Source organism: Alexandromys fortis, unplaced genomic scaffold, assembly GCF_014885135.2.
Source record: "Alexandromys fortis isolate MF-2015 unplaced genomic scaffold, M_Fortis_MF-2015_v1.1 scaffold_6, whole genome shotgun sequence".
Classification (NCBI taxonomy): domain Eukaryota; kingdom Metazoa; phylum Chordata; class Mammalia; order Rodentia; family Cricetidae; genus Alexandromys; species Alexandromys fortis.
Window position 1 is genome coordinate 4,741,088 of NW_026067902.1, and position 25,012 is coordinate 4,766,099.

Consider the following 25,012-nt stretch of genomic DNA (forward strand, 5'->3'; position numbering starts at 1 on the left):
ACAGGCCTGTAATTTTCATTCTTGGTTGGGTCTTTGTATGGTTTTGGTATCAAGGTAGGTGAATTGAGACCATTAATATTAAGTGATATTAATGACCAGTGGTTGTTTACTCCAGTTATTCTTATTGTTTTTTTGGTATTAGAGTTTGTGTGTCTCCCTTCTTTGAGTTGTGCTGGTGAAGGGTTGCTAGATGCCTGAGTTGTTGTAGGCAGTGTTGGCAATGTTGGATTCCTTGGGTTGCGATTTTCCTTCTATTACCCTTTGTAGGGCTGGATTTGTGGTTACGTATTGTTTAAATTTGTTCTTATCCTGGAATGTCTTGTTTTCATAACAAGGTCAGCTTAGAACTTGATCACTTGGCCCTTTCTCTTCTTATCACCACCCAGTTCAAAATACTTGCATCTCTTAATAGCCAGTATCCTCTTAGATCTGCAGTTGGGCTCCACACATTCCAGTCTCAGCACAATCTTCTTTGTAGTTTTCACCTTTTTGCGGAAAACAGGCTTAGTCTGCCCACCATAGCCACTCTGTTTCCTGTCATAACGCCGCTTTCCCTGGGCATACAGAGAATCTTTGCCCTTCTTGTACTGGGCCACTTTGTGGGGTTGGTGTTTGCCACATTTCTTGCAGAATGTACGGCGGGTCTTAGGAACGTTCACCATGTTGGAGGGTGCGATATCGGCACAGAAAAAAAAGCTATTGTTTAATTTTGTTGAAGATGATAATGGTGTGTCAAAGGTAATTTGATCTCCTGGACCTTATCAAGAAAAACATTCAAATATTTGAGTAGCTATGTCCTCTTGCTGAGTTTATGATTTGGGAAAGTCTCTCAGTGTACATTTATGCTTATATTAATGTTTATGATTGATTTAAATAATAGTGAAAATACTGGTCTTTTTTGAAAAGATAGGTCCACCTTAGTTATATTTTTAAAAGGGCAGTTTTAATTTGCTATTTCACTGAACTTTTGGTGTACATATTCATTGACTTGGGTTTTAATTATTAAATTAAATTGTTATAATTCATTAAATTGAAGTTCAGTTAATAAAACTTACACTATTTCTGTAGAAGTTAAACAGGTTATAAGAGTATAAGTACTTAAAACAGATAAAAATTTTCTAGAAAATACACAAAACAAAATTAGGAAATATATTACAGAATCACCAAATCCTATCTTTGTTCTGTGTACCTGTACATAAACAAAATGCTATGCATCTGTACATAAACAAATGGAACACATTCCATTATTTCATGTCTAGCAATGCTGTCAGTTCAGTTATGTAAGTGCGTCTTCTCCTGTTCATGTCTGTTTAAAACCAGAGCTAAAACAAAGCCTAGTGCTTAAGAACAGAGTCCTTGTTTTCTGTCCACATTTCTCCACAATGCCTCTTTATATTAATTATGTAACACTTCCATGGTCAGAGGCCCCATTGTTTCTGCTTAATCTTCCTCAGTTGATATAAATACAAGGAGCTAAATGAAAAATTTCAGATACAAAGAGCTTCACAGTTGGACAAGCCAAGTCAGAAAGTCAGCTCTTAACTGCTCAGCGAAAGCTTACAAGCTAACAAGCTTGGTGGCCAACATAGGGCATCTTAGAGAAGTGATGGAATTTGTAATAGGTAGGGCCTAGTTGAAGGAAGCTGGACCACAAGAATGCCCTTGAAGGTTGTCTTAGAGCTGTAGCCGCAGTCTCTTTGCTCCCACCCCATTGGATCAGCAGCTTTATTCTATTACACATTTCCTGCCATAATACTCTGCCTCAGCATAGGCACAAAGTAACAGAAACAACCAATCACCAACTAAAAGCTCTGAGGAGGCTTTTAAAATCAGATATCATGTCACAGTAACAGTACAAAAATGACTAAGAACATTCTACCCCAAACAGAAGGACCACCACCCTTGGCACAGGGACAATTCTCTTGGAAAAGAGAGTAACGCTGAGGCAGTCCCTGCTATGATCAGGGATCAGTCACTGCGCGTGTATCATATGTGCTCAGCTCATTTGTAAGCAAATTGTGTTTCATTCAGTCCTGGGATTCCTGCAAAGCCCATCTGTATTTGAATAAATATTATGTGTAAGCCTCTAGAATAAGGAGTATTTATTATCTGCTGTTGACATGAGTTGGATTACAATCATCAAATTTCTTATTTTGTGATCAGATTAGTTTATAAGTAGTAAATTAACAGTCATTAAATGTCTTGGCTGGATAATGTACTCTAAGCAATTCTCTCTTTAATCATAGAATGATAATTCTATGTTGTGGATATTCCATTCTGACCCAGGAAGTCTGTAACTGATGATCTTTGTTACCAGGCTCTTTGATATTCTTTATTTATTTTCTTTTGTTGTTTCTATTTTGTTGTTTATTTGTTTGTTTTGGTCAGACTTTCGCTTTTATGGCAAGCACTTGACATAAGTTGAAGTGAAGAGGATTTATTAGGCTCTCAATTACAGGGGTTGCAGTCCATCAGGAGGGTAGGGCATGGCAGAGTGTAGCAGCTCACATCAATACAGAAGAAAGTAGAGTTAAAACGCCTGCATCAACTGATCCTCTCCTTATGCCCATATATTCAGTCCATGCCCCAGTCTATGGGATGCTGAATCTCACATTCAGGTTATATCTTGTTCCCTTAGTCAACGAGTCTGGAAATGCCCTTCCAGAAATACACAGGGGGCATGTTTTATTAATCACCTATGAATTTCTCAATTCAATTGGGTTGACATTTAAAAATAATCCTCACAATATCCCATTATGTTTTTCCCTCTTATTGAAAATTGATTCTTTTCTCACACAGTATATCCTAATTATAGTTTCCCCTCCCTCTATTCCTCCCAGTTCCTCCCCACCTCCCTTCCTCTTGGGATCCATTCCTTTTCTGTACCTCATTAGAAAAGAACAGGCCTCTAAGAGATAACAACCAAACACACCAAAATAAAATAAGATGAAGCAAAACTATCATGTTGGAGGTGGCGTACAACAACCCAACAGGAGGAAAAGAACCCTGAAAAGCGAGTGCAAGAATCTGATATGGTTTGTCTGCTTGTTAGTTTATGCTTTCAAAAGATTTGAGCCACAAACCATATCGTTTTTTCAAGAAATGCCATAAGTGAAAGCCTCACGAGAGCTAAGCAAACAAGGCCAAGTGAAAGGAATAAAAGCCAGTACCACTTTAACTAGAATGTCACCAGTTACAAAGAATAGCTTAAATGTAATTGCATGCAACCAAGGTTAGTTGTTCATAAGTAAATATGAGTTTTTGCAATGGCACCTTTTAGAACAGATTGCATTACTGTCAGATAACGGCATAGTCTACTGATTTTATTCTTCAAGTTTCTTCAGTGTGAAATGATGTCTTGCACACTTTCTTGTTAGACTATAATATGCAAACTCTCCAGATAAAGAAAAAAAAAAGTGGATAAACCCGAAGTGACCAAGCTGTTGGGTACAAAGACAAGTATTTTACTGTTGAAGAGACATGTTGCAGAATAAAATGTCAGTTCCTGTAAAAAGTCCAGGTACCACATTAAATCCATTAAATCACCGTGATGCAACTGATCTGAATTTTCCTTCCCCTACCCATGATCCAGCTGGAAGAGTTAAGTGGTTTCCTTAGACACTGAAAACAAACAAAGCCCAGTTTTCTAAAGAATAAAATCAGAACGTTAGACTCAACAACAGTTTCCCACCAGCCATATATTATTCATTATGGAATTAACAAATGCTGAAAACATTTTTCTTATCAGAATACCATCATTAAAATAATCTTATATAGCCTTAGCAATGTATTTTCCAGTCACTGATCAATTGCTGGCTTTCAAATCATCCACAAACACATCTTTTAGGTTATCCTACCTTAAGGCTACCTTGACCCTGATGCTATTAGCTTAGATTACAGCTGCCCTCTTGGGAAAAAAAAAAAAACAAACAAACCAAAAAAAAAAAACCCTTCATGCATGTGAAATTCTTTACAGAAATAGCAACAAAGACCTTATTATCTCTTCAGTTTAACACTGCCTAAAGTCACATAGTTCTGTATGATCTATTTTTGTAAACTTTAGAAGTAAACCCACATATGCATCTTTAAAGAAGACAATGAATTCTGATATTGTTAAATCAAATACGAGTAAGAGTGGAGGACAGAATGGTATCAAATGACGGCATACATAGTTAAAGGAAGCTTTTAGCAATTGAGAATTTGTTGCATAGAAAGGGGCATTTCTCACTGTGCCTAAAGAAACAGAGAAAAATCAAACCAAATAAAAAGAAGCCTCTGAAAATACAGCAGAAGAATACCAGAAATGTAAAAAGTTTATAAACCTGCTAACACGTGTCATCTAAATTGTCAAATATCATCTGCTCAAATATCTAAATATCACACAACTTTTAAGAGGGGAAAAACTCCAGTTTACCTGTAGTATGAATACAGGGACCATAAAGTTCTTTAAAAAGAGTTGGCATATACTCCAACCTCTTTGATTGAATGTCTGAATAGTTCTGCAACTCCGCTTTTCCTATGAAATAGTCACAGTTTATTCTACTTGTTTTTATAGGTCTTAGGAAAAAACTCAGCCTGTCGTCCTTTGAAGGATCTAAAAGCAGAGGTTTCTCTTTAAGGCGTTGTTTGAACCAGCTAATAAAACACAGTCCTTAGTCTCTGTAAAGGCTACCGCGAGCTGAAACCACCACCAGAGACTCAAAGCTTAGCATTTTATTTTATTTTATTTTATTTTTCCATGAATACTTTAGTCACAGATCCTGAACTCTGCAGATGGAAAAGGTACAGCAGACTAGTGATTTGCATTGCATCAAGTGTTAAATCATTTGCTTGCTGAGGATTTTCTGAGTGCCTACGCCATATACGGCACTGGGCATAGAAAGGTAGATTAAAGAAAGATTACAGCAGAGAAGACTCTAATGAAGGGCTAAGCTGGCTAGAGAGGGGACATTCTGAGAAATTGCCCTAGTGATGATGTATCCCTGACTCCACCTTCCTCCTAATTCCCTTTCTGGAGTAACATCCACAGCAAAAGAGAAAATGGTTTCAGCATGCCAAGCACAAGCCAGGTGTGTTCCTTAACTCCACAGGGAGGCAGAGCCGGTGGTTTGCCTCCAGTCTGCAGTGACCAGTTAGTTACTAAGGGATACATTTCTTTGCAGCTGAGAATTCTGAAGTCAGCTCAGTGAGGAAGTGAGGAAATGAGCGGTTCATTCTTCACCTCATCTTCGAGTGCAGTCCAGAGCACTTTGCCAGGGCCTTGTGGCCACTTGACTCCTGAAGGAACCCCTTGTGATTGAGCCAGGTGGCTCGCATCGACTGAGGCCTGAGAAGCTTTCATGCTTATTGATTTGCACAAGACATCTCTGTATAAGAGGGATGTTGAAATAACCAGGCTAGCTAAGGATAAAAACAATTATATTTTATCTAGTATAAGGGGGAAACTCACAAAACAGGAAATGAGAAATCCAAGCCCAGCAATGTCCCGCAGGAAAAGGCTCAGAAAGAGAACACACCTGGAGATGTACACGTTTTACCCTGGGTGCCAGCGAAGCCACGCCTTAACTAAGACCCACCTCTTAAAGATGATTGGCTAACAAGGTTCCCCATCAGAGGGATGAGACATACTTTCTTTATAACATATTTTGTGAATGTTCTCTTCCAGCCTGCAACTCTTTGTCTCCCTTTCCTACCATTTCTTTTTTTTTTCTACCATTTCTTTTATTAATTAGAAAATTTCAGTATTCAGACAATGGGCCAATGGTATGGTTTCCGGGTTTGGTGTCATTTCTAAAAATTCTCTTCTCATATTGTACAGTTATAAAATGTATTTTTTCATATTCTGTTGGTTTGTAATTCTATCAGTGTTTACATCCTTATTTCACCTCAAATTTATATAAATATAAAATGCTTACATTATAAATGACTATCCATTATCCCAACACTTAGAGAATACATTGTTTATTTGTAAATGTCAACTTTTTTATTTATCTATCCAAAGGGGGTGAAATATTAAATTATCTATTTATAAATAAATACATAAAGTAGATATATAAAATATAATATAAAATATTATATTTATTCACACATAAAATATGTCTAAGATATAGCCATGCATTTTTAACTATGAGAATGCTTGCCTCGCATTGTTATGCTACAAATGAAGATGCACCCAGTATCACTTATTGATACCTTATTTTTCTTTACTTATCAGTCTTTCAAGCTTCAGTGATGTATAGATAGCCTATTAAGTCTACTAAGATTTCTTCAAAGTGATTTTTTGATTGCTCTCTTGGAAGTTGTCAGAATAATAATATGATGGAAACTTAACATCAATATTTTTCCTATTCTTGGCAGTACTACAATAGCTAACATTTGACAGCCAAAAAAATTTCAGGCAAATACAAAGGACTGGTAAAGAAGGGCTTACGTAGATGGTAAAGACATAATATGACCCTTTACTATACCAAGTGAGTGGCTATTTATGAGATATAGTTTAACTTGACTTTTCAGTACCATAACGTATTAGCCTGTATTTATCTTGCATAGTTTGATTAAAGCAGTCCTGATGCATTAGCACCATTATAAAATAGATTACATGCTTCTATACTTGATGACTTACGCCTGTTTGGACAGTTACTAATCTCTTCCACAACATGGTTATAAGCTGTTTATACTAGGAATTAAAGTTTTAGTAAATAGTAGATTTCAAATGTCCTCTCTTTTTGCCAAATCTCACTAATCTTGTGAAATTCTGTTTGTTTCCTGGCCTCCACACCCCACCATGCAAATTTTCTCCATCTTGGAAAATGTCTCTGCATCTCCTTGTTTGATAGCTGTTGGATAACGGAATATCAATGCCTGATGCCCGGGGTCAGCTTTGCTCTTAGTTCTGGAGAAGGCTGTAGCCCAAGCCTGGTCTGCTAGATCATCAATCTAGCAGGCCAGAATTGGTAAGTCACAGGCTGCCTCATTATTTGAGCTGCAGCTCCCCTAACCACCCCCCAAAAAGCCAGGAGTTTTTATGAAAACACATGGAAGCTGGGATATTTCTTGCTTTTGGAGGTGGAGGAAATAAAAGCCTAGGAAAAATGTAGCAAAAATGCAGCCAGAAACGCAGGAAATGATGGAACAGAAAAAGGAGGAAAGACTAAAGAAGAGAGGGTGAAAGGAAAGTTTCTTGATAAGATTGTAAAGGAGGAATGCCTCAATGTAGATACAGCATACATGAATAAATGCGAAGTCTTAATTTGCTCGTATTTCTAAGCACAAATGAGAATTCCACAGTCAGTGAAGCTAAATCATTATGTCACAAAACCAACCAATGTATACTGACATACATTCAAAATTCTTTATGGTGAGACTTCCATCAGAAACAGTGACTACATCCCTGTTTACATTGTGCGAAGTGTGCCATGGCAGGGTCACCCAACACAATTCTACTCTGGACACTTCGCTGTACTTCATCTTCCCTTCTTGAGTTTGTCAATCACTGTGAAGGCTGGTGCCTCAAAAGCTGCTTTGGCTAATAAAGCATTCTCTCTCTCTCTCTCTCTCTCTCTCTCTCTCTCTCTCTCTCTCTCCCATTTTTGTTTTTTAATAAAAGAAAAATTTTGCTACATATGAGTAGGTGATAGGGCATTATCTTTAAAAGAATCTCAACGTTTAACTCTTATAATTGGAGACTTGTCAGTAAGGCCAGCTAACCCCTGAGGATTACAACTGGGGTGTCACTTAGGTACACATAGTAGATTTTAATGATTGTGCCATAAACTGTCACAGATTTTACAGCTTACAACAGTTCACATGACCTCGCTGCTTCCAGGGGCCAGATGTCCAGGCACAGCCAAGCTAAGAAACTGTTAGGATGTCACAAGGCTGTGATTAAGGTGTCAGCCAGGTTGTGTTAACATCTTCAGGCTTCACTAAAGAAAATCTGCTTTGAAACTCAACCTGGATGTTGGCAGAATTCAATTTCTTAAGCTCTGTGGCTATATGCCTTAGCTTTTTTGAGAGCAGCCTTAGATGCTGAAGACTCTATGCAATTCCCAATGGCTCCTTATATTCTTGGAAGCTGCCATGTTTCTTCACTACGTTTTCTCTGACAAGGTCGCTGACTGAAATGCACATGTGAAAATAACCTGCCACTTCAGAAGGACCCAGTCTCTTTAGAAAAACCTCATTAAGTTGGGACCATCTAGAACGACCTACCTTTTGATTAACTCTAAATTAACTGGCTTGGGACTTGAATTTCACATGTGAACTTTCTTTACCTCAGTCAAATTCTACGATCTGGGAGCAAGCCTCAGATTCTGTCTACGTGTAGAGGACAAGGCTCATTGAAGGAATGAATGACAGGAATAGGAATCGTGGTGGCAGCTCAGGAGCTTGTCTACAGTGGTTCCACAAAAGAATCAAGCAGGACAGGAAAGAGCTCCTAACTCCAGCCACTGGGTAGGTGTGTCACCTGATTCCCAGCTGACTGACTCTGTAGCTCAATGTATTTAAACAGGCATCATACTGCCATCGTATTTTGTGCTATAAACCTAAGAGTCACAACCTTGTGGCATGTCCCAAGAGGATATGAACTTTTGCTAGAGTTTAAGTGCATGAGATAATCCTCTAGGCTTGCAAGCAGCTATGTGACACAGCATGGAACCATGGTATTCAGGATTACCTGACTCCCACCAACTGTGTCCTGCTTTTAAACATGTGTTTCATTATTTAAGGAAATACAAAATAAATTCCATGATTCTGGTCATATTAGGACCAGACGGTATCACCACAGATGGGGTAATGGTAACATATATGGCTATTTGCTGGGAGAGGCTGTTTGCTCATTTCTGGCTGCCCAGAACCAAAATAATCACACAAAACAATATTATTTAAATCACTGCTTGACCAATGACTCTAGTGTATTCCTAGCAAGCTCTTACAACATAAATTAACCCATTCCTATTCCTATTAGTTCATATTTTACTATGAGGTTCGTGGCCTACTGGCAAGGTTCTAACCAACAGCTCATGTCTGTCTCTGGCAGAGGCTACATGGCTTCTCACTCTCTATATATATCTTTTCCAGCCTGGCTATATTCTGTTAAGCCACTGGCCAAAGGCAGCTTCTTTATTAACCAATAAAAGCAACACGTATACAGAAGGACTTCCCACACCAGGTATTGGGGCTCAGCAGACCTCTGTCTGGTCCCTATGTTTTGTGTGTGGACCACTGGAAAGTTATCCAACTCTTCAGACTTCTGTGTTCACATACAATATTATTAAAAGTTTAATAACTATCTTTATTAATTCGTGCTGAAATGCTTAGCACAGCCCTTGGTGAGTATAAGGTTATTTTTGTTAAATATCATTGCTAACATTTTAATATACGTATCTGCCCAGTTCAATAGCTGATTGGCAGAATAAGAATATCACATGTGCACCAAATCTTTTCCCGGCGCAGCTGTATATAGCAGTGAACAAGACAGGAGAAACTTCCTGCCCTCCTGATCTCACACACTTGGGCACCTGGAACCTCCTGGTATTATTTTTAAGGCACGCCATTGGAATATCGAACAGCACTGAGATAAAGACCAAGTCTAAGTTATTTGTGAACCTCTGGTGTCTGGTGTGTTGGACACAGGTAGATAGGTATGCAGTAAAGTTTTACATGAGTGAGGAAAAAATAAACAGGAAACTCATATGCTAAACATTGGGCCTCCAAAAAGCCTTAAAATCCAGGAGGAGCATAATAGACAATTAGACTAAGTACATACATTATGAAATTAATGAACTTCCTGCCTCTTTAAAAATCGGTTATTTTCAATCATGTTGCTTTATGCTCTTTAGCTTAATAATAGAAAATTAAATGCTAAAGAATGGGCAATAAATAAATAGCACAGACATTAATAGTCACTGTGACTGAGAATCACCTTGTAATTTGCTGGTAACCAGAGCACAAACAAAAAATATGACTGGCTGAGTAATGCACAGTTTTTAACAGGAGAGAGCACCATTCTTCCAGAGGAAGATTTCGTCACCCCCAGGCTACCCATGCCCACTCTAGATGTCACACTGGCAAAACTAATCATGATGGAGAACCTTCTCATAAACAGATTTCCTTTATGCCATTCTTGTGCATTATTTACAGAGGCTCATCACCAGAAGGCTAAGGACATTATGAGCCGCATAAAACCAGTTGATCATAATGATGATGGCCAAGACATCCAGCCTTTCCACTTGGTCTGTGCCAGCTCCAATTTTCTGGCCTCTGTATATGTTCTAATATAATTCTTGGAACAGCAGCGCGCGGCAGTTACTTTTACAGTTAAAGAGAGGGGCACAAGACACTAGATCTTTCTAAAGGTCAAACAGAGAACTGGATTCCAGCAATTTCACTCTGTGACACATGTTTTACTTTGTAATTCATAATTCTTCTCTTTATAGAACATCTTCGGAAAGTACGGGAGAAAAAAATCATCATCCACATTGTGTATTAAAATAACCATCCTCTTCCCCAAACTTAAACTCCCTAGCACACCATTAATAATGTCTCAGGAATTTTCTTCCTAGTATTTTCTTTGCTCTATCATTATTAGAAAAATCACATTCTGCTTTTCAATCATTAGAAAGCTAAATCCCAGATGTTTGCAATTATGCCCCCGACCATCAAGCCTGATGGCTCTTTTGCAATTGGATCTAGGTAGGGACCGGAAGTTGTAAAGAATTTGTTTCCATTCTCACTGTCCTCCCTAATAATAACTATATTACTAGACCTTGCCGGGTCTAATTAGAACTTTAACCTCAGCTGGTTGTGCCAATGATGGTGAGTCCATTTGCTCTGGTAATTGGTTCCAGCCAGGACTGATGAATGCACACCACATGTGGTGGGAAGACCTACAAATAGCAAAGTCATCGCCATCTTGTTACCCTGCTCCTGTGGGTGCCACAAGGAGAAACCATGCTGGATAGGTGAGTTCGGTCATTCATTGAACTCCAGAGAGGAAACGTTTTCCAAGCCAGCTAGGTTTCTACAGCTCTGAGCTATTCATTTTGAGTAGCACTGATACCTCTCCTCCTTGCTCAGATGACAAATATGCTGGATCAATCCAAAGGTTTAACGTTGGCAATTTCAAACACCACCTCTGGCTTCTGGTCACTTTGATCACGGGAAAAGTATTTCTCAAAAAAGAAAAAAAAAACAAGGGATTGTTTGGAAGGAAGTGGGTGAAGAAAAAAAAAGGACCCACAAGCCACACGGCAGGCATAGATTCATTTGAGAAAGCACTGAAATTTAGTTTACATTTACAGCTTTTAATTGTCCACATTGTAGCGCCCAAATTTATGCTAACGCTTAACCTTTAATGTGACCTTAGTTGGAGACAGGGTATTGGGTAGGTAATTAAAGTTAAGTAAGGTCACAAGGGCAGGTCTCTAATAAAATAGGATCTCTGTCCTTACGAGTAGAGCTGCACACAAGTAAAAAGTGAAACCCACATCTGGAGAAAAGAGTCTTAGACTTGCTCTCTTTTCTTGGAATGACTTGGTTCCCTTCCCTCCGCCTCAGTTTCTGTTTCTGGATCTTTTCTCTAAAGTCCAAAAAGGTGATGCTCTTTCAAGGCACCACCTTGCAGAGCAGCAAGAATTGAAGACGTTATTAAGTTCATGAGTATAAATGAATAGTACACTATATTAATTAAATATTAATATAAGATATGTAACACTATAAGGCCCGTTCTATGCCAAATCAATTAAGAGGACTAGCAGGAAAGGATTTACTTCGATTTATATACGTAGTTGCTCTTTTTGGATGGAAAATAACATGAGTATGTATATATTGACATGAAAACTCCTTCATCATGAGAATGCAGAAGATAATATTGGCTTAATCATGGAAAGATTTGGATCGTAGGCAGTCTGAATGCTAATATCATCAGCTACATGCCTTACATACGCACCTGAAGAACTGATTCTCATTCCGGTTGGACCCATTCTATTTCTAGACAGAACACTGCTGGGACTCGGTTCTGATTGGACCATAACTCAGTTCACTGTTGTAGCTGGGGGCTTTTCTGTGTCTGACTGGGCCCCACAGCCACTTATAAAATAATCACTCAGAGGCTTAATATAAATTATAATTGTTTGGTTGATGGTTCAGGCTTAGTACTGGCCAGCTCCTACATTTAAATTAATCCATTTCTATTAATTTGTGTACTGTCATGGGGCCCGTGGCTTACTGGTAATGCTCTAGCATCTTACTCCTCCTGTGGCTGCTGCTGTCTCTCTTGACTCTATCCTCTTTCTCCCTGTATCTCTGCTTGGATTTCCTGCCTAGATATATGCTGCCCTGCCACAGGCCAAAACAGCTTTATTCATCAACCAATAAAAGCAACACATATTCGCAGCGTACAGAAGGACATCCACATCACTCTGTCTCCAGATGTGCCCCCTTTCTCTAGTGTCAAGACCCTCGGGCTTCATCATACAATGCGATGACTATACCTCCAGGTCTCTTCCTCTGACCTTCAAGTTGGTCCCTGACTGACAGGCATGTTTACTTACTTTGTCTAAATCTGATTCATGCTCAAATCCAGGCTGTCTGCCACTTAACAAACTGCTGGGTGACTGCAAGGTAAGTTTATCTTTTAAATGCTCTCACAGTTAACTCACCATGGAAAATCTAAGGGTTCATCCACTAACCTGGTGAAACCTAATGTCTGTCTCACTTGGTAACTAATGGTTAAAAGGCCTAGGTAGAGCTTGGGGTGCAGACCAATGGCAGAGTGTTTACCTAGCACAAAAGTAAATGTGATTCAATCCCAAGCATTGAAAACAAAGTAACAGCAAAATGCCTGTGCACACTCCATTCCCAGGTATTTTAATGTTCTTCCTTTCATTTAACTATACAAATTTCCCCTGTAAATGCTCCCAATGGAAACATGTGAATGTGGGTCAGTGGTTTAAGATTTTTTTTCCATCAGTCAGGAATGCATCTCATATGTTACTCAGGACACATGTAAACAGAAGCTGTGAACTGCTTGACTAGAAGGAGGAGATTCTTAGGTAACACAGTTGCCTATAAAATGCCCGTGTCCCAGTAAATAATCCCAATAAAGTCACTGATTTCAGCAAGATGGAATTTTTTTTGATCCTTTATTAGACTTTCAATCTGGGGTAAAAAGAAATAAACTCCCTACAAGAAAACACATAACAACCATAATATCTTTAGCGACAGTTAAGGAACTAAGGTACTTATGGTAGCCCAGCCACATTCATCTAAGCGGCCTAAGGCTAGGAGAAAGCTACAGCCAGTACTTGGAGTATACTCTAGGGAAAAAGAGAATAAGACACAAATAAGAAAAAGAGAATAAAAAAATCCAGGATCTACATACATTACCTCCTTTCTTCCCTCTGCAATTGTTCTCCTGGAGGTTTGAAGAAGCCCCTTTCTTTCAGGAACCCCCAATGGTACAACACCTCACCCGTAACCCACAAGTTCCCTATTAACTGCCAAGGGATATAAATTTAGCTGTTTTTTTTTATTCCATTAAAATTCATATTTCTGATCAAAGATGTCAGAGATGCTCAGCACACTTTGGTGGAATTTACAGAACTGACTCCCATACCATCATCCTGAGAAAACGCAGACTTCAGACTTTCATAGTCACCCTCTAAGACCACTGTAGACAGCCGACTTGCCTTTTGATTTGCCACAGTTGTTTGCTCATTATACTTGAGAGATTTTTGCAGTTTAATGGTGATTTCCCAGGGATAGAGAATACAGGCCAAGAATAATAATTATGTCTTATATTTGGACACAACACAGGTTTTAATCTGTTTGATTTGTTGTTTAAGACATGGTGCTATTAGGTAACACAGGCTAGTCTTGAACTCATAATTCACCTGCCTCGGGTCCATTACAATTGTGCCAACAAAAGCCTTTTATCCATTCAAGTCATGGGTTTGTTTTTACTACAGATCTTCTAAACCAAGAGTTCTCAACCTGTGGGTCAAGACCTCTCTGGCAAACCACTCTCTCCAGCAAAATGTATGTTTCAATTTATAACAGTTGCAAAATTATAATTATGAAGTAGAAATGAAAATAATCTTGTGGTCGGGGTCACCACAGCCTGAGGAACTGAATTAAAGGGTCGCAGCATTAGGAAGGTTGAGAGCCATGGCTCGAGACTTGATCCTTCTTCCTTCTTTTTGTTATTATGCTCTCTTGCCCTCTTTGCGTGCATTCCTCAAGAGACAGCCCCTGTACGGCCACAGCTCCCATTTAAACCCCATCTGATGGCTTTTAAAAAACCCACTGTAACCACATTTGATTAGACATTCAGTATTCAGGCTTTAAACCTTCAAATCTCCAGAAGCCAGTTTTTCTTTTAAGCTTTCAGCTGAGAGAAACTGGACTTTTTGTCTTCCTTGGCTTTAGGCTACAGATTTGAGATGTCTATTTTCTTCTGCATTAAAAAAATACATTTATTTATTTAATGTCCCACCCACAGTTTTACCTCCCTCTTCTCCCAGTCCTTCCCCCACCCTGTCCCCACCACCACCAGTCCATTCCTCCTCCAGTTCTGTTTAGGAAAAGGCAGGTATCCCATGAGTACTAACAAAACATTCCTTACCAAGTTGCAGTAGGACTAAGAACCTCCACATGTATTAAGACTGGACAAGGAGGCATAGTATGAGGACCAGGGTTCCAAAAGTAAATAAAAGAGTCGGAGACAGTCCCTGTTCCCACTGTTAGGAGTCCCAAAAGGGGACCAAGCTATGCAACTGTAACATATACGCAGAGGGCCTAGGTCAGTCCCATGGAGGCTCCCTGATTCAGTCTCTGAGCCCCTATAACCCCAGGGTAGTTGATTCTGTCTGTTTTCTCGTGCTGTCCTTGACCCCTCTAGCTAAATGATCATCTTACCAAAAACAATCTACAGATTTGATGCAATTCCCACTAAAATCCCAACACAATTCTTCACAGACTTTGAAATAACAATAGTCAACTTCATATGGAAAAACAGAACAAAACAAAAAAACCCAGGATAGCTTGCTGTATGAGGTTTCCATCCTGCCAAGGCTGCTTGTTCATTTCCTGGCCATCCAGATTCTTGAGGTAATCACACAGAAACTATATTATTTAAATCATTGCGTGGCCAGTCACTTAAGTATATTGCTAGCTAGCTCTTACATATAGAATTAACACATTTCCATTATTTTATATTTTATCATGAGGCTTGTGGCCTACCAGCAAGGTTCCAGCTGGCAGCTTCTGTCTTTCTCCTCTGGCAGCTCCATGGCATCTCTAAATTCTGCCTTCCTTCTCCCAGCATTCAGTTTAGTTTTCCCTACCTAGTTCTACTCTTTTGTCCTATCAACTGCCAAGACAGTTTCTTTATTAACCAGTGGTATTCACAGCATACAGAGAGGAATCCCGTATCAATAGCTAAACTAATCCTGTTAAATAAAAGAACTTCCAAATGTATCACTATCCCTAATTTCAAGTTCTGCTACAGAGCTATAGTAATAAATACCAAATAGTATTGCCTTGGAAACAGACAAGTAGATCAATGGAATAGAATCAAAGACCAATGTATAAAATTACACACCTATGGACACCTGGTTTTGGACAAAGAAGCCAAAAGTATACAATGGAAAAAAGAAAGCATCTTAAACAAATGGTGCTAGTCTAACTGGATGTCAGCATGTAAAAGAATGAAAATAGATCCATATCTATCACCCTGCACAAAATTCAAGTCCAGGTGGATCTAGTATCTCAACATAAACGCAGATATACTGAACCTGATAGAAGAGAAAGTGAGAAATAATTTTAAAGCAGTGGCAAAGGAGACAACTTCCTGATCAGAACACCAATAGCACAGGCACCCAGATGGACAATTAATAATTTGGGACCTCATGAACTTGAAGCTTCTCTAAGGCAAAGGACACTGTCAATAGGACAAACAAGCAGCCTAAAGAATAGGAAAAGATCTTCATCAGACTTACATATGATGAAGGGCTATTTTCCAAAATTTATAAAGAACTCAAGAAACTAGATGTCAGCAAAACAAACGATCCAATTAAAAAATTTGCTACAGATCTAAACAGAAAATCCTCAATGGAAGAATCTCAGATGGCAAGGAAACACTTAAGAAGATGTTCAACATCCTTAGCCTTCAAAGAAATGTAAATCAAAACAACTCTGAGATTCCATCTTACACCTGTGAGAAAGGTTAAGATCAAAAATACAAGTGACAGCCCTTGCTGGAGGGGATGTGGAGTAAGGGGAACACTCTTCCATTGCTAGTGGAAGTACAAACTTCTACAGGCACTTTAGAAGTTGGTGTAGCAAGTTTCTCAAAAAACTGGGAATCAAGCTACCACAAAAGCCAGCTATACTGCTCTGGGGCATATACCCAAAGGATGCTCAATCACACCACAAGGACACATGCTCAGCTATGTTTATAGCAGCTTTATTTATAATAGCCAGAACCTGGTAAAACCTAGATGTCCCTCAACCAAAGAATGGATAAAGAAAATGCGCTACATTTATACAGTGGAATATTATGCAGCTGTTAAAAACAAGCACACTAGGAAATTTGGAAGCAAATGGATAAAACTAGAAAGTAAAATAAAAACCAAGATTGAGAAAGACAAACATGGTGTGCAGTCACTCATAAGTGGATATTAGCTGTAAATTATAAGATAACTATGGTACAATCCATAGACCTAGAGAGACAAGGTAACAAGGACCATTTATAGGGGTGGACACCCAGATCTCTTTGAGAAGGGGCAATAGAAGAGATTTTGTGAGTGGCCTGAGGGCAGGATGGGATGGGAACATGAGCAACCAGGTTGAGGGGAGGAATAAGGGGGGGGGGTGTTGAGGGGAACTGCTGGGGAAACATTTTGAGGTTGGGTAGAAGCCTGATGCAGGGGAATTTCCAAGGAGTCTATAGTGAGGACCTCAGCTTAGACCCCTTACAATAGCTAATAAGTAGCCTGAACTGGTAGTCTCCTGTGACCAAATTGCTGTCTAGCCCAATTGTCATCAGAGAGGTGCCATCCAGCAACTGATGGAGGAAGATGCAGAGAACCACAGCCAAACATAGTCAGAGTTCAAGAATCCTGCAGGGAAGGGAGAGAAAGGAGTGTGGGGGACAGAAGGGTCAAGGACACCATGGGAAGGCTCACACAATCAACTAACCTAGGCTCATAGGGGCTTGTAGGATTGAATGACAACCAGGAAACCTGCTTGACACTGACCTAGGCACTCTGCATATATGTTATGTAGCTTGGTCATCTTGTGGGACTCTTAACAGTGGGAACAGGGGATGTCTCCAACTCTTTTGTTGAATTTTGGAGCCCTACTCATCCTACCAGATTTCCCTACCCAGCCTTAATACATGGGGAAGGGCTTAGTCTTACTGCAGCTTGATATGCCAAGTTTTAGGCATATACTTATGGGAGACCTTCTCTTTCCTGGATGAGCACAGAGGAGTAGGGGATTGGGGGTGAAGTGGGGAGAAGGACTGGGAGGGGAGGATAAGGAAGGCTGTAGCAACAATGTAAAATAAATAGATGGATTAAATCTATACATTGGTTATCTTAATTGCTCTAGCATATTATATATGTGATTCAACTCTTGTCATATATATAGAAAAAAGTGCTCTACAGGCTTGCCCACAGGCTAATTACTATTGGGGGCATTTTCTCAACTGAGGCTCCTTCTTCCCAAACGACTCTAGCTTGTGTCAAGTTGATGTAAATCTAGCCAGGATACCAGCACTACACGATCTTGTTCATCTCAGTCATCTATTTGTTCATCTTCCGTACACTCAGACCTACATCTCTGCATTTTTAGAAAAAAAAATACTACATAAAAAATGCTACCAAAAAAAAAAAGTTAAACTCACTTTTTCTGATCAATTCCATCTTGTGATCTCTGTGTGCATAGAGAACCAGGTGCTTGGCTAGAGTTAAGAAAAGAGGGAACAATCAAACCATAACAGAGCTCTCATTTTCCCACAGTGCTGGAAAGCATGGAACGTTTCTTCCCTTAGAATTCTGATTTATTTTCAGCCTTGTCCAGGGACTACTGGGAGCTAAAGTAGCACATTGCTCATGGACTTGGCCCTCAGTGAAGAGCAATCACTGGCCTGTTTCATTTCTCACCAATCACCCTTCCATGTCTCAGGGAAAGAAATCACAATTCATCCTGTCCCTGGCTCTTCCCGGCAGAAATGAAGCAGTGCTTCCTATGTTTCTCTCAGCTCGGCACGAAACCAGCAGCTGCCAGAAAAGTGTCAGGGCGCGTACAGTTGAAAGTGGAAGTAGGGTGAGCTTAGGCAGGTCTCCCTGCTGCCTCTGCAAGATAGGAGAAAACGACGACTTTGAAAAGCAGCAGAGAAGTCCACTCTCACGGACATGGTTCTTGAAACCCCCACCCCTGCTGCGGCTGCCAGAAAATTGAACGCAACATGTATAGGACACTCTAGCTCAATGCAGAAGCAGGGAGAAAACGAAGCTGTGGTGACGGCAGGCACTGCTGCTAACTGTGCCCTTGCTTCTACACCTAGACCAGCTTAGCTGGGAACTGATCCTCGTTGTTTTGGAAATTTATATTCCCCCACTGCAGAGGCTAAGGGGGATGCAATTATGTTTTAAGGATGAGGGCATGGTTGTGTGTCTGTGTGTGTGTGTGTGTGTGTGTGTGTGTATGAGAGAAAGGGAGGGAGGGAGGGAAGAGCTAGGGAGGGAGGAAGCTAAAGAGGGAGGTAGGGAGGGAAGGAGGAAGGGAGGGAGGGAGGGAAGGAGGAAGGGAGGGAGAATGGTTGAAGAGAGAGAGAGATTAAGGGGGTAAAGCAGAAAAGAAGAAAGTAATTCCAGCAATCAGGAAGCAGAGGCATGAGGCTCTCAGAGTTACTCTAAGCTGAGAAAAGAGTATGAGGCCAGCTTAAGGCACATGAGCCTCTGATTTGGGGGGGGGGGGGAGAAAGAACGGCACAGAAGCAGTAGTGTGCTGAGAGGAGCTACATGTACTTCCATAGAGCTTCAGACCTTTTCTATTCGTGTGACATATAGCATCACCTAGGGCTGGCCTAGGGTCTTAAAATCTCAGGTCCAACAGACACCCTGAATCCAGATTGGTGTTGTAAGAGTTTCAGGGTAGGGTGGGTGTGAAGCAGGTCGGACACTATGGAGCTAGAGGCACCTTTGCAGATGGCTTCATGGTTTCTCTGGAGCCCGAGCCATGGGTTAGGACTGTAGACTCCTTTATCACAAGTGCATTACCTGCCATTTTAGAGGCTCAGGGCCAGTCTTTATAGAAAAATTAAAAAAGAAAAATATCTGAAATAAGCATGTGCAGGTTTTACAATTTATTTAACTTTCAGTGGTATGATGACCTCTCACCCAACTTGCAGAAGGGTTAAGCATCCTTTCGTCCAGTTCATCCACGCTGTGCACACTGCATACTGCCCTCCCATTAAGACACTTAGTAGACAGCTGTCACACCATCACAATGTGGTGTTCATATACCGGTAATTTTACTTAGTAACGGATTCAAGGTATTGATGCTGGCAGCTTGAACAGACCGAGAGAAGCCAAAGTTGTTTCCTTTGAATGAATGGGTTAATCTCTCTCTCTCTCTCTCTCTCTCTCTCTCTCTCTCTCTCTCTCTCTCTCTTTCTCTCTCTCTCTCTCTTTCTCTGTGTGTGTATTTGTTGTATGTGCACACCCATATATGTGGTTCTGTCCTGTACATAGTTCTTGGTAGCTGAATTTATCCCTAGAGAAGAGCACTGAACCAAAGTGAAACCATTGCTAAGTACTTCATACTTTGATGGTTAAATTCTAATACTTGAACAACTTTGCCCAACTCGACTTATGAGATAATGTTGGCTAAGGCAGAAGGCAGCCAGAATACATCAGAAAATTAGGACAATTTCAGAAATTAGAGTTGTCATATACAGGTGTCACAAAAATTACTTAGATTTTTTTTTCTAGTAACAAACTTAGTAGATGTTGAAATGAGCGCTTCCACACTAAAACAGTGTTGCCTGAGAGAAATCCCCCAAAGTAAACTAGTTTCAAGAAGACGATAAACACTGCGTATAGTTACCCAAATACTCTGTTGGCTTCGAATCCAGTGACCTGTCACTGGAGCGTGTAAAAATCAAACATGCGCATTAGTGTTGATGACTCAAAGGCAATCTTCACCACAGCATCCATCGTTTGTGGTGTGGTCCACACTTGCCCTCGGTCACTTACAACTCAGAGTGGCTGAGTCAGATTCAACACTCCTTATTTCTGTATAAACATTTACATATTCACCCATGTATTGTGTGTGTGTGTGTGTGTGTGTGTGTGTGTGCATGTGATGTGATGTGGGATCATCTTCAGGCACAGGAATTAAATGGTGAATTGAGCCCAACCTCCAGACCCCTTCATCATTCATGCAAGCTGAGCCAAGCTTTTCTTTCGGTCCTGTTTTCTATGCTCTCTGAATGTGTTCTTCACTTTCCAGCCCTTGATTAAGCACTTACCGTGCATATTAAGAACCCACCCAGAGCTACTCTAGGAAGCTCTGAGAGACACACAAATGAGTATGATCAGGCCACTGCCTCGTGGAGTCTGACGGCAGGTGCAGGGATTAATAGAAACACAGTGCTTGCCAGATTTGAAGGTCAAATCTTTTCTGTTATTAATCTGTCTTGCATCACAACTAAGTATGAATTGCTTTATTTTAGCTGATCTACTCTCTTAGAAGGAAAAGCACTGAATCTAGCACTACTGAGAGGTATAATAAATACTATACATGTCTTAGGTAAGCTTTTATGTTTTGGTTTTGTTGTTGATCTTTTAAGATCTTTTAAGAATTTGAACTGACTATGTTGCCCAGTTCCAGACTAGCCTCAAACTCATGATCCTCCTACTTTTGCCCTTAAATACTGCTGTTATAGTCTTGCACCATTATTCCTGGCTCTGGAATATTACTTTAAAATTTTAAGTAGATTGATAGGTATGCCTTTATCTAGTTAGTGTCTGTATGTGGTGCTGGGAACTGAACACACAACCCTGGCGATGTCAGGAAAATGCTCTACCACTGAGCTATACTGTGGACTCTCTCTAAAGTATCCCTACAGCAGATACTGTTGTGGTGTAAAGGCTGATGTGTGAGCCTTCCGATGCTGGAACACAATCCACTCATGTTAGTCATAGGCCTTTGCACTGGCAGTTCCTGCCACATGGAACACCGGTGCTTTTGGTTTTCTAATTGTTGGTTTCTTCTCAAGCTTCAAAACCCTTCTCTGATGCTATCAAAGTAGAAACCTCAGTTACAATAAGATGTTCGTCTACCCGTCAGTATACCTAATAGGCACACAGTAATCTAATCAACATTAACAGGAAAATGCAAATCAAAACTTCTCTGAGATTCCATCTCACCCCAGTAGGCATGGCCTCTATCAAGAAAACAAATTACATCACATATTGGCGAGGTTGTGAGGAGAGGGAAATCCATGCATGGTTAGTGAGATGATGAATGTGTACACTGTGGAAATCTGTGGAGTTTGTTCCAAAGCTAAAAATAGATCAGCCATATGACCCAGCTGTATTTACCCAAAGGACTCTATATTCTATGACCAAGTTATGTGCATATATATGTTCACTGTTCTTCTCTTCACTTTAGCTATGAAATGCAAGCATCTTAGGTATCTAACTGATGAATGGACAGTGAAAATGTGGTATGTTTACACAATAGAATTATACTTCGTACTAAAGAAAAATGAAACTATGAAATTCACAGGAAAATGAACAGAACTGGAAAAGTCATACTGAATGATGGAACCTGGGCCCACATATTCTGACTTTATGTGGGTCGTTCTTTCCAGTTCATTATGCTTTTAACTTGGTACATCTGTAGGTATCAGAAAGCCATAAAGAACACACAGGGTTAGAGGAAGAGGTCTGAGTGGAGTGAGAGAGAAGTCATTCAAAATTAAGTCAGAGGGCAAAAATTCTGAGGCGGTACAGTTTAAACAGAAAAGGGGATACAAGATGGGGGGGGGAGAGAAATCTGGAAGGGGTGTTAGCCAAAAATAGGATTGGAAGGAGACATATGGAAATCCATCACTTTATAAACTTTGTTTTTAAAGTTTGGAAAGAGGTACCCTACACAGTGAATAAGGCCAATCCAAGAAGCCAGGGGAAATCAAAGGAAAATTGAAATAACTCCCTCTGCTTCATTTGTTAATCAGGAAGGCCCCTAAACAACACAGGCTATTGCCACTGTTCTTAGTTGCCTACCAGAACTAAATGGTTAAGATCTTTTGCTGACAACATTACAGCTTGGTCACAGGACATAGGGAAGTGAAGCCGGAACTGAACGGGAGGCTCTCTCTGTGGGATAATATACATGCTGTCTGAAGGTGCTCTGCAGGAGATGGGAGAAGGAAACTCATCAGCGCTTTGACCCAACTGTGGACCTTGCAGGCTACAATATCAACCTGCCAGGCAAAATGTGCCTGCTAGAGTATGATTGGTTGACTCTAATGGGTCTAAGCAACTGATCTCTGGTGGGATCTAAGGACCATTAATTCCATACAAGAGAGTTCATGTCAGTTACTATGTACAAAGTTAGTCAGAAGTCCATGGCTAGGGATGGGGAAGTCATAGGCACTGAGGGCTGGGGGAGCATACTACTGCTATTTCAATAAATTCACATGGTATGAAAATGCCTTCTACTTATGTTTATATTCCTTGACAAATGCTATTCTCAGCCCCTATCAGATTCTCTTCTTTACAGTACAGGGCATTGAAAGCAGTAACTCGTGGCTGATTAAAATGCTGAGAACAAAGACTGTTGGGTGCTCAACCCTAAAAGAGGATTTAGACCCTGGCTTCTAAGGTTCCGGGAGCATCACACAAGAAGGGATAGGAAGAATGGAGGCGCTTGTAAAGTGGAGGAGGGCTGCACAATGCTGTCTTCTGGACATGTCAGGAACATTGCAATAAGAACATCACAGCAGTTTTGTCTACATTGGGGCTGGAACAACACTGAGCCTGTCAGCAGTCAGTCATGGATGGGGAGGGACTCCCTGGGTGTTATTGTCTCTCAGGAACTACTGGCTATTGGTGAAAGCCTAGCAGGGAGAATCGTCTTCTTCAGTGTTCACCTACTGGTATGCTTACTGGACTCTAACGGATAGTTCCATATCCGCTGTCACATGGATGGCCCTCGTTAAGCTCACAAATCAACACGAAAAGACATGGAAGTGTGAAGGGACTTGTAGGGGATGGGGGCGCTGGTGAGTGTGATGGAGAAGTAAGGCAAGGGTGACAGTAATCAGAACACATTATACACATGTTGGAAACAGTCAAAGAATAATTTGCAAAAATTGAGATGATACTCATGGGGATAACTTCAGGAATATGTTCTATTTATTCCTTTATTTTTCTTTATTTTATTGATTATGTTTTTTTTTTTTTTCATACCAGGAAGTCTGGTTTTGGTTTGCTCTCTTCCAACGCCTCCTAGATTTATCAAAATATCACTTGTCTGTTCATCCATTCCAATGCCATTGGTCATCTACTTCATGTCTGGTACCTCCCTACTGCCTCAAGAGTACAGTGACTACCGAAAGAGATGACTCCTTATGTTTCGAGGCTTTATCAATAGGCTGATGGGTAACTGCCAATAACATTGTGAAGTACTAATTCAATAATTTAGTAACAGGTCCACCTAGTAAAAAATCATCTTAAATCATGATTCCTCATGTCAAAGAAATAAAACTGTTTGAAAAGACAATAATGGTACTAGTCACTTTATTTGTCTAAAAAACACGCTGAAGAGTTTTATATGTTCTTCATGTGTTTTAAATTATCCAGCCTTCTCAAACATGCTGTAAAAGACATGCTTCATCTGTTATCCCTTTACAGGTAAGAAAACGATAGCACAAAAAGGTCATGCCTTAGATTGATGGTAACTAAGGCCAGACTGAGCCTGGCTGGTTCATACCCAGAGTTTATGCCACCGCACCCTCTGCCGTACTTTCACCTAGCAACCTGTGAGAGCTGGCATCACTCGCTCTCGGGATGCCCATGAGATCAGTATACCTGGCCTTGCTGCACAAAGCAGAAGCCTCCGTGTCACCAGCAGGGTGAACGTGCCAGCCTATTTTGCTGTGTCTGGTGTCAGCTGAAGCTAGATTTCATAAGACAAATGTTTTCGTTTCACTGCGGTATCGTTAGTATTCAGTGAGACATTCAGATCTTAAGTTAATAATTCACTGAGTCTCATGAATGCATCCATTCATGGACAGCCCATATCAAGACAGAGATCATGGCTAATCCTCAAGGCCAGGTGTCCCTTTTATCTGTTTTTGCTCCATTGCACGTATTTTCCTTGGTCTGATACATAGTTCTGCAGCAGTTTAAATAACGAGTGATGCTTTTGATTTCCCATAAATGTCTCACTTGTCAGGGCTAACCAACAATCACTTTTGAAAGTAGTATCAATCACATTTCCAACAGCAGGCTGCAATTCCGGACTTCTCTGCCTTCTTTTTATCTATGCAATCCATCTCAAGGTGTCAGTCACGCTATGCCTCTACTAAATACACCTGCCTCTACAACCATCGCCAGTTATCACAGTGCCCCGGAAGAGGAAGCAGCTCATTTGCCTGTCTGTGATTTGTAATGTCGAGTATCACTGCTCACAACCCACCAAACCAATGCAGCAGGTCTATTTGTCTAATCACCAAAAACCATGGCCCATCAGCGCTGATGCTAAGCATGTAAATAAGCCTTGCTATTTCCATACTGATTTCCTCAGGAGGTCCCCAACTTGATGGACACGAAGGTGATAAATCAGAATGCACACTAGACCCCTGTTTTTCTATGAATACAAATCCTCTGAGCATCTGCCTAAAATACAGACTCTTATTTCTTCGGTTTCAGCTGAGTCTGACACATTTTAAGGATCCTTGGAGATGCTGCTAATGCTGCTCAAGAAA

At 40.3% G+C, this 25,012-nt stretch overlaps 2 protein-coding genes across 4 annotated transcripts in view; both read right to left on the bottom strand.

Moving 5' to 3' along the window:
- The window catches only part of Plcb1 (phospholipase C beta 1), a 675,692-nt gene that overhangs the window by 396,010 nt on the left and 254,670 nt on the right, over nt 1-25,012 (bottom strand). The window lies entirely within an intron of this gene.
- LOC126494841 (60S ribosomal protein L36a-like) lies at nt 33-662 on the bottom strand. The gene has a single exon (XM_050132284.1). The coding sequence runs from the start codon at nt 660-662 to the stop codon at nt 342-344; it is 321 nt and encodes a 106-aa protein (XP_049988241.1). The 3' UTR covers nt 33-341.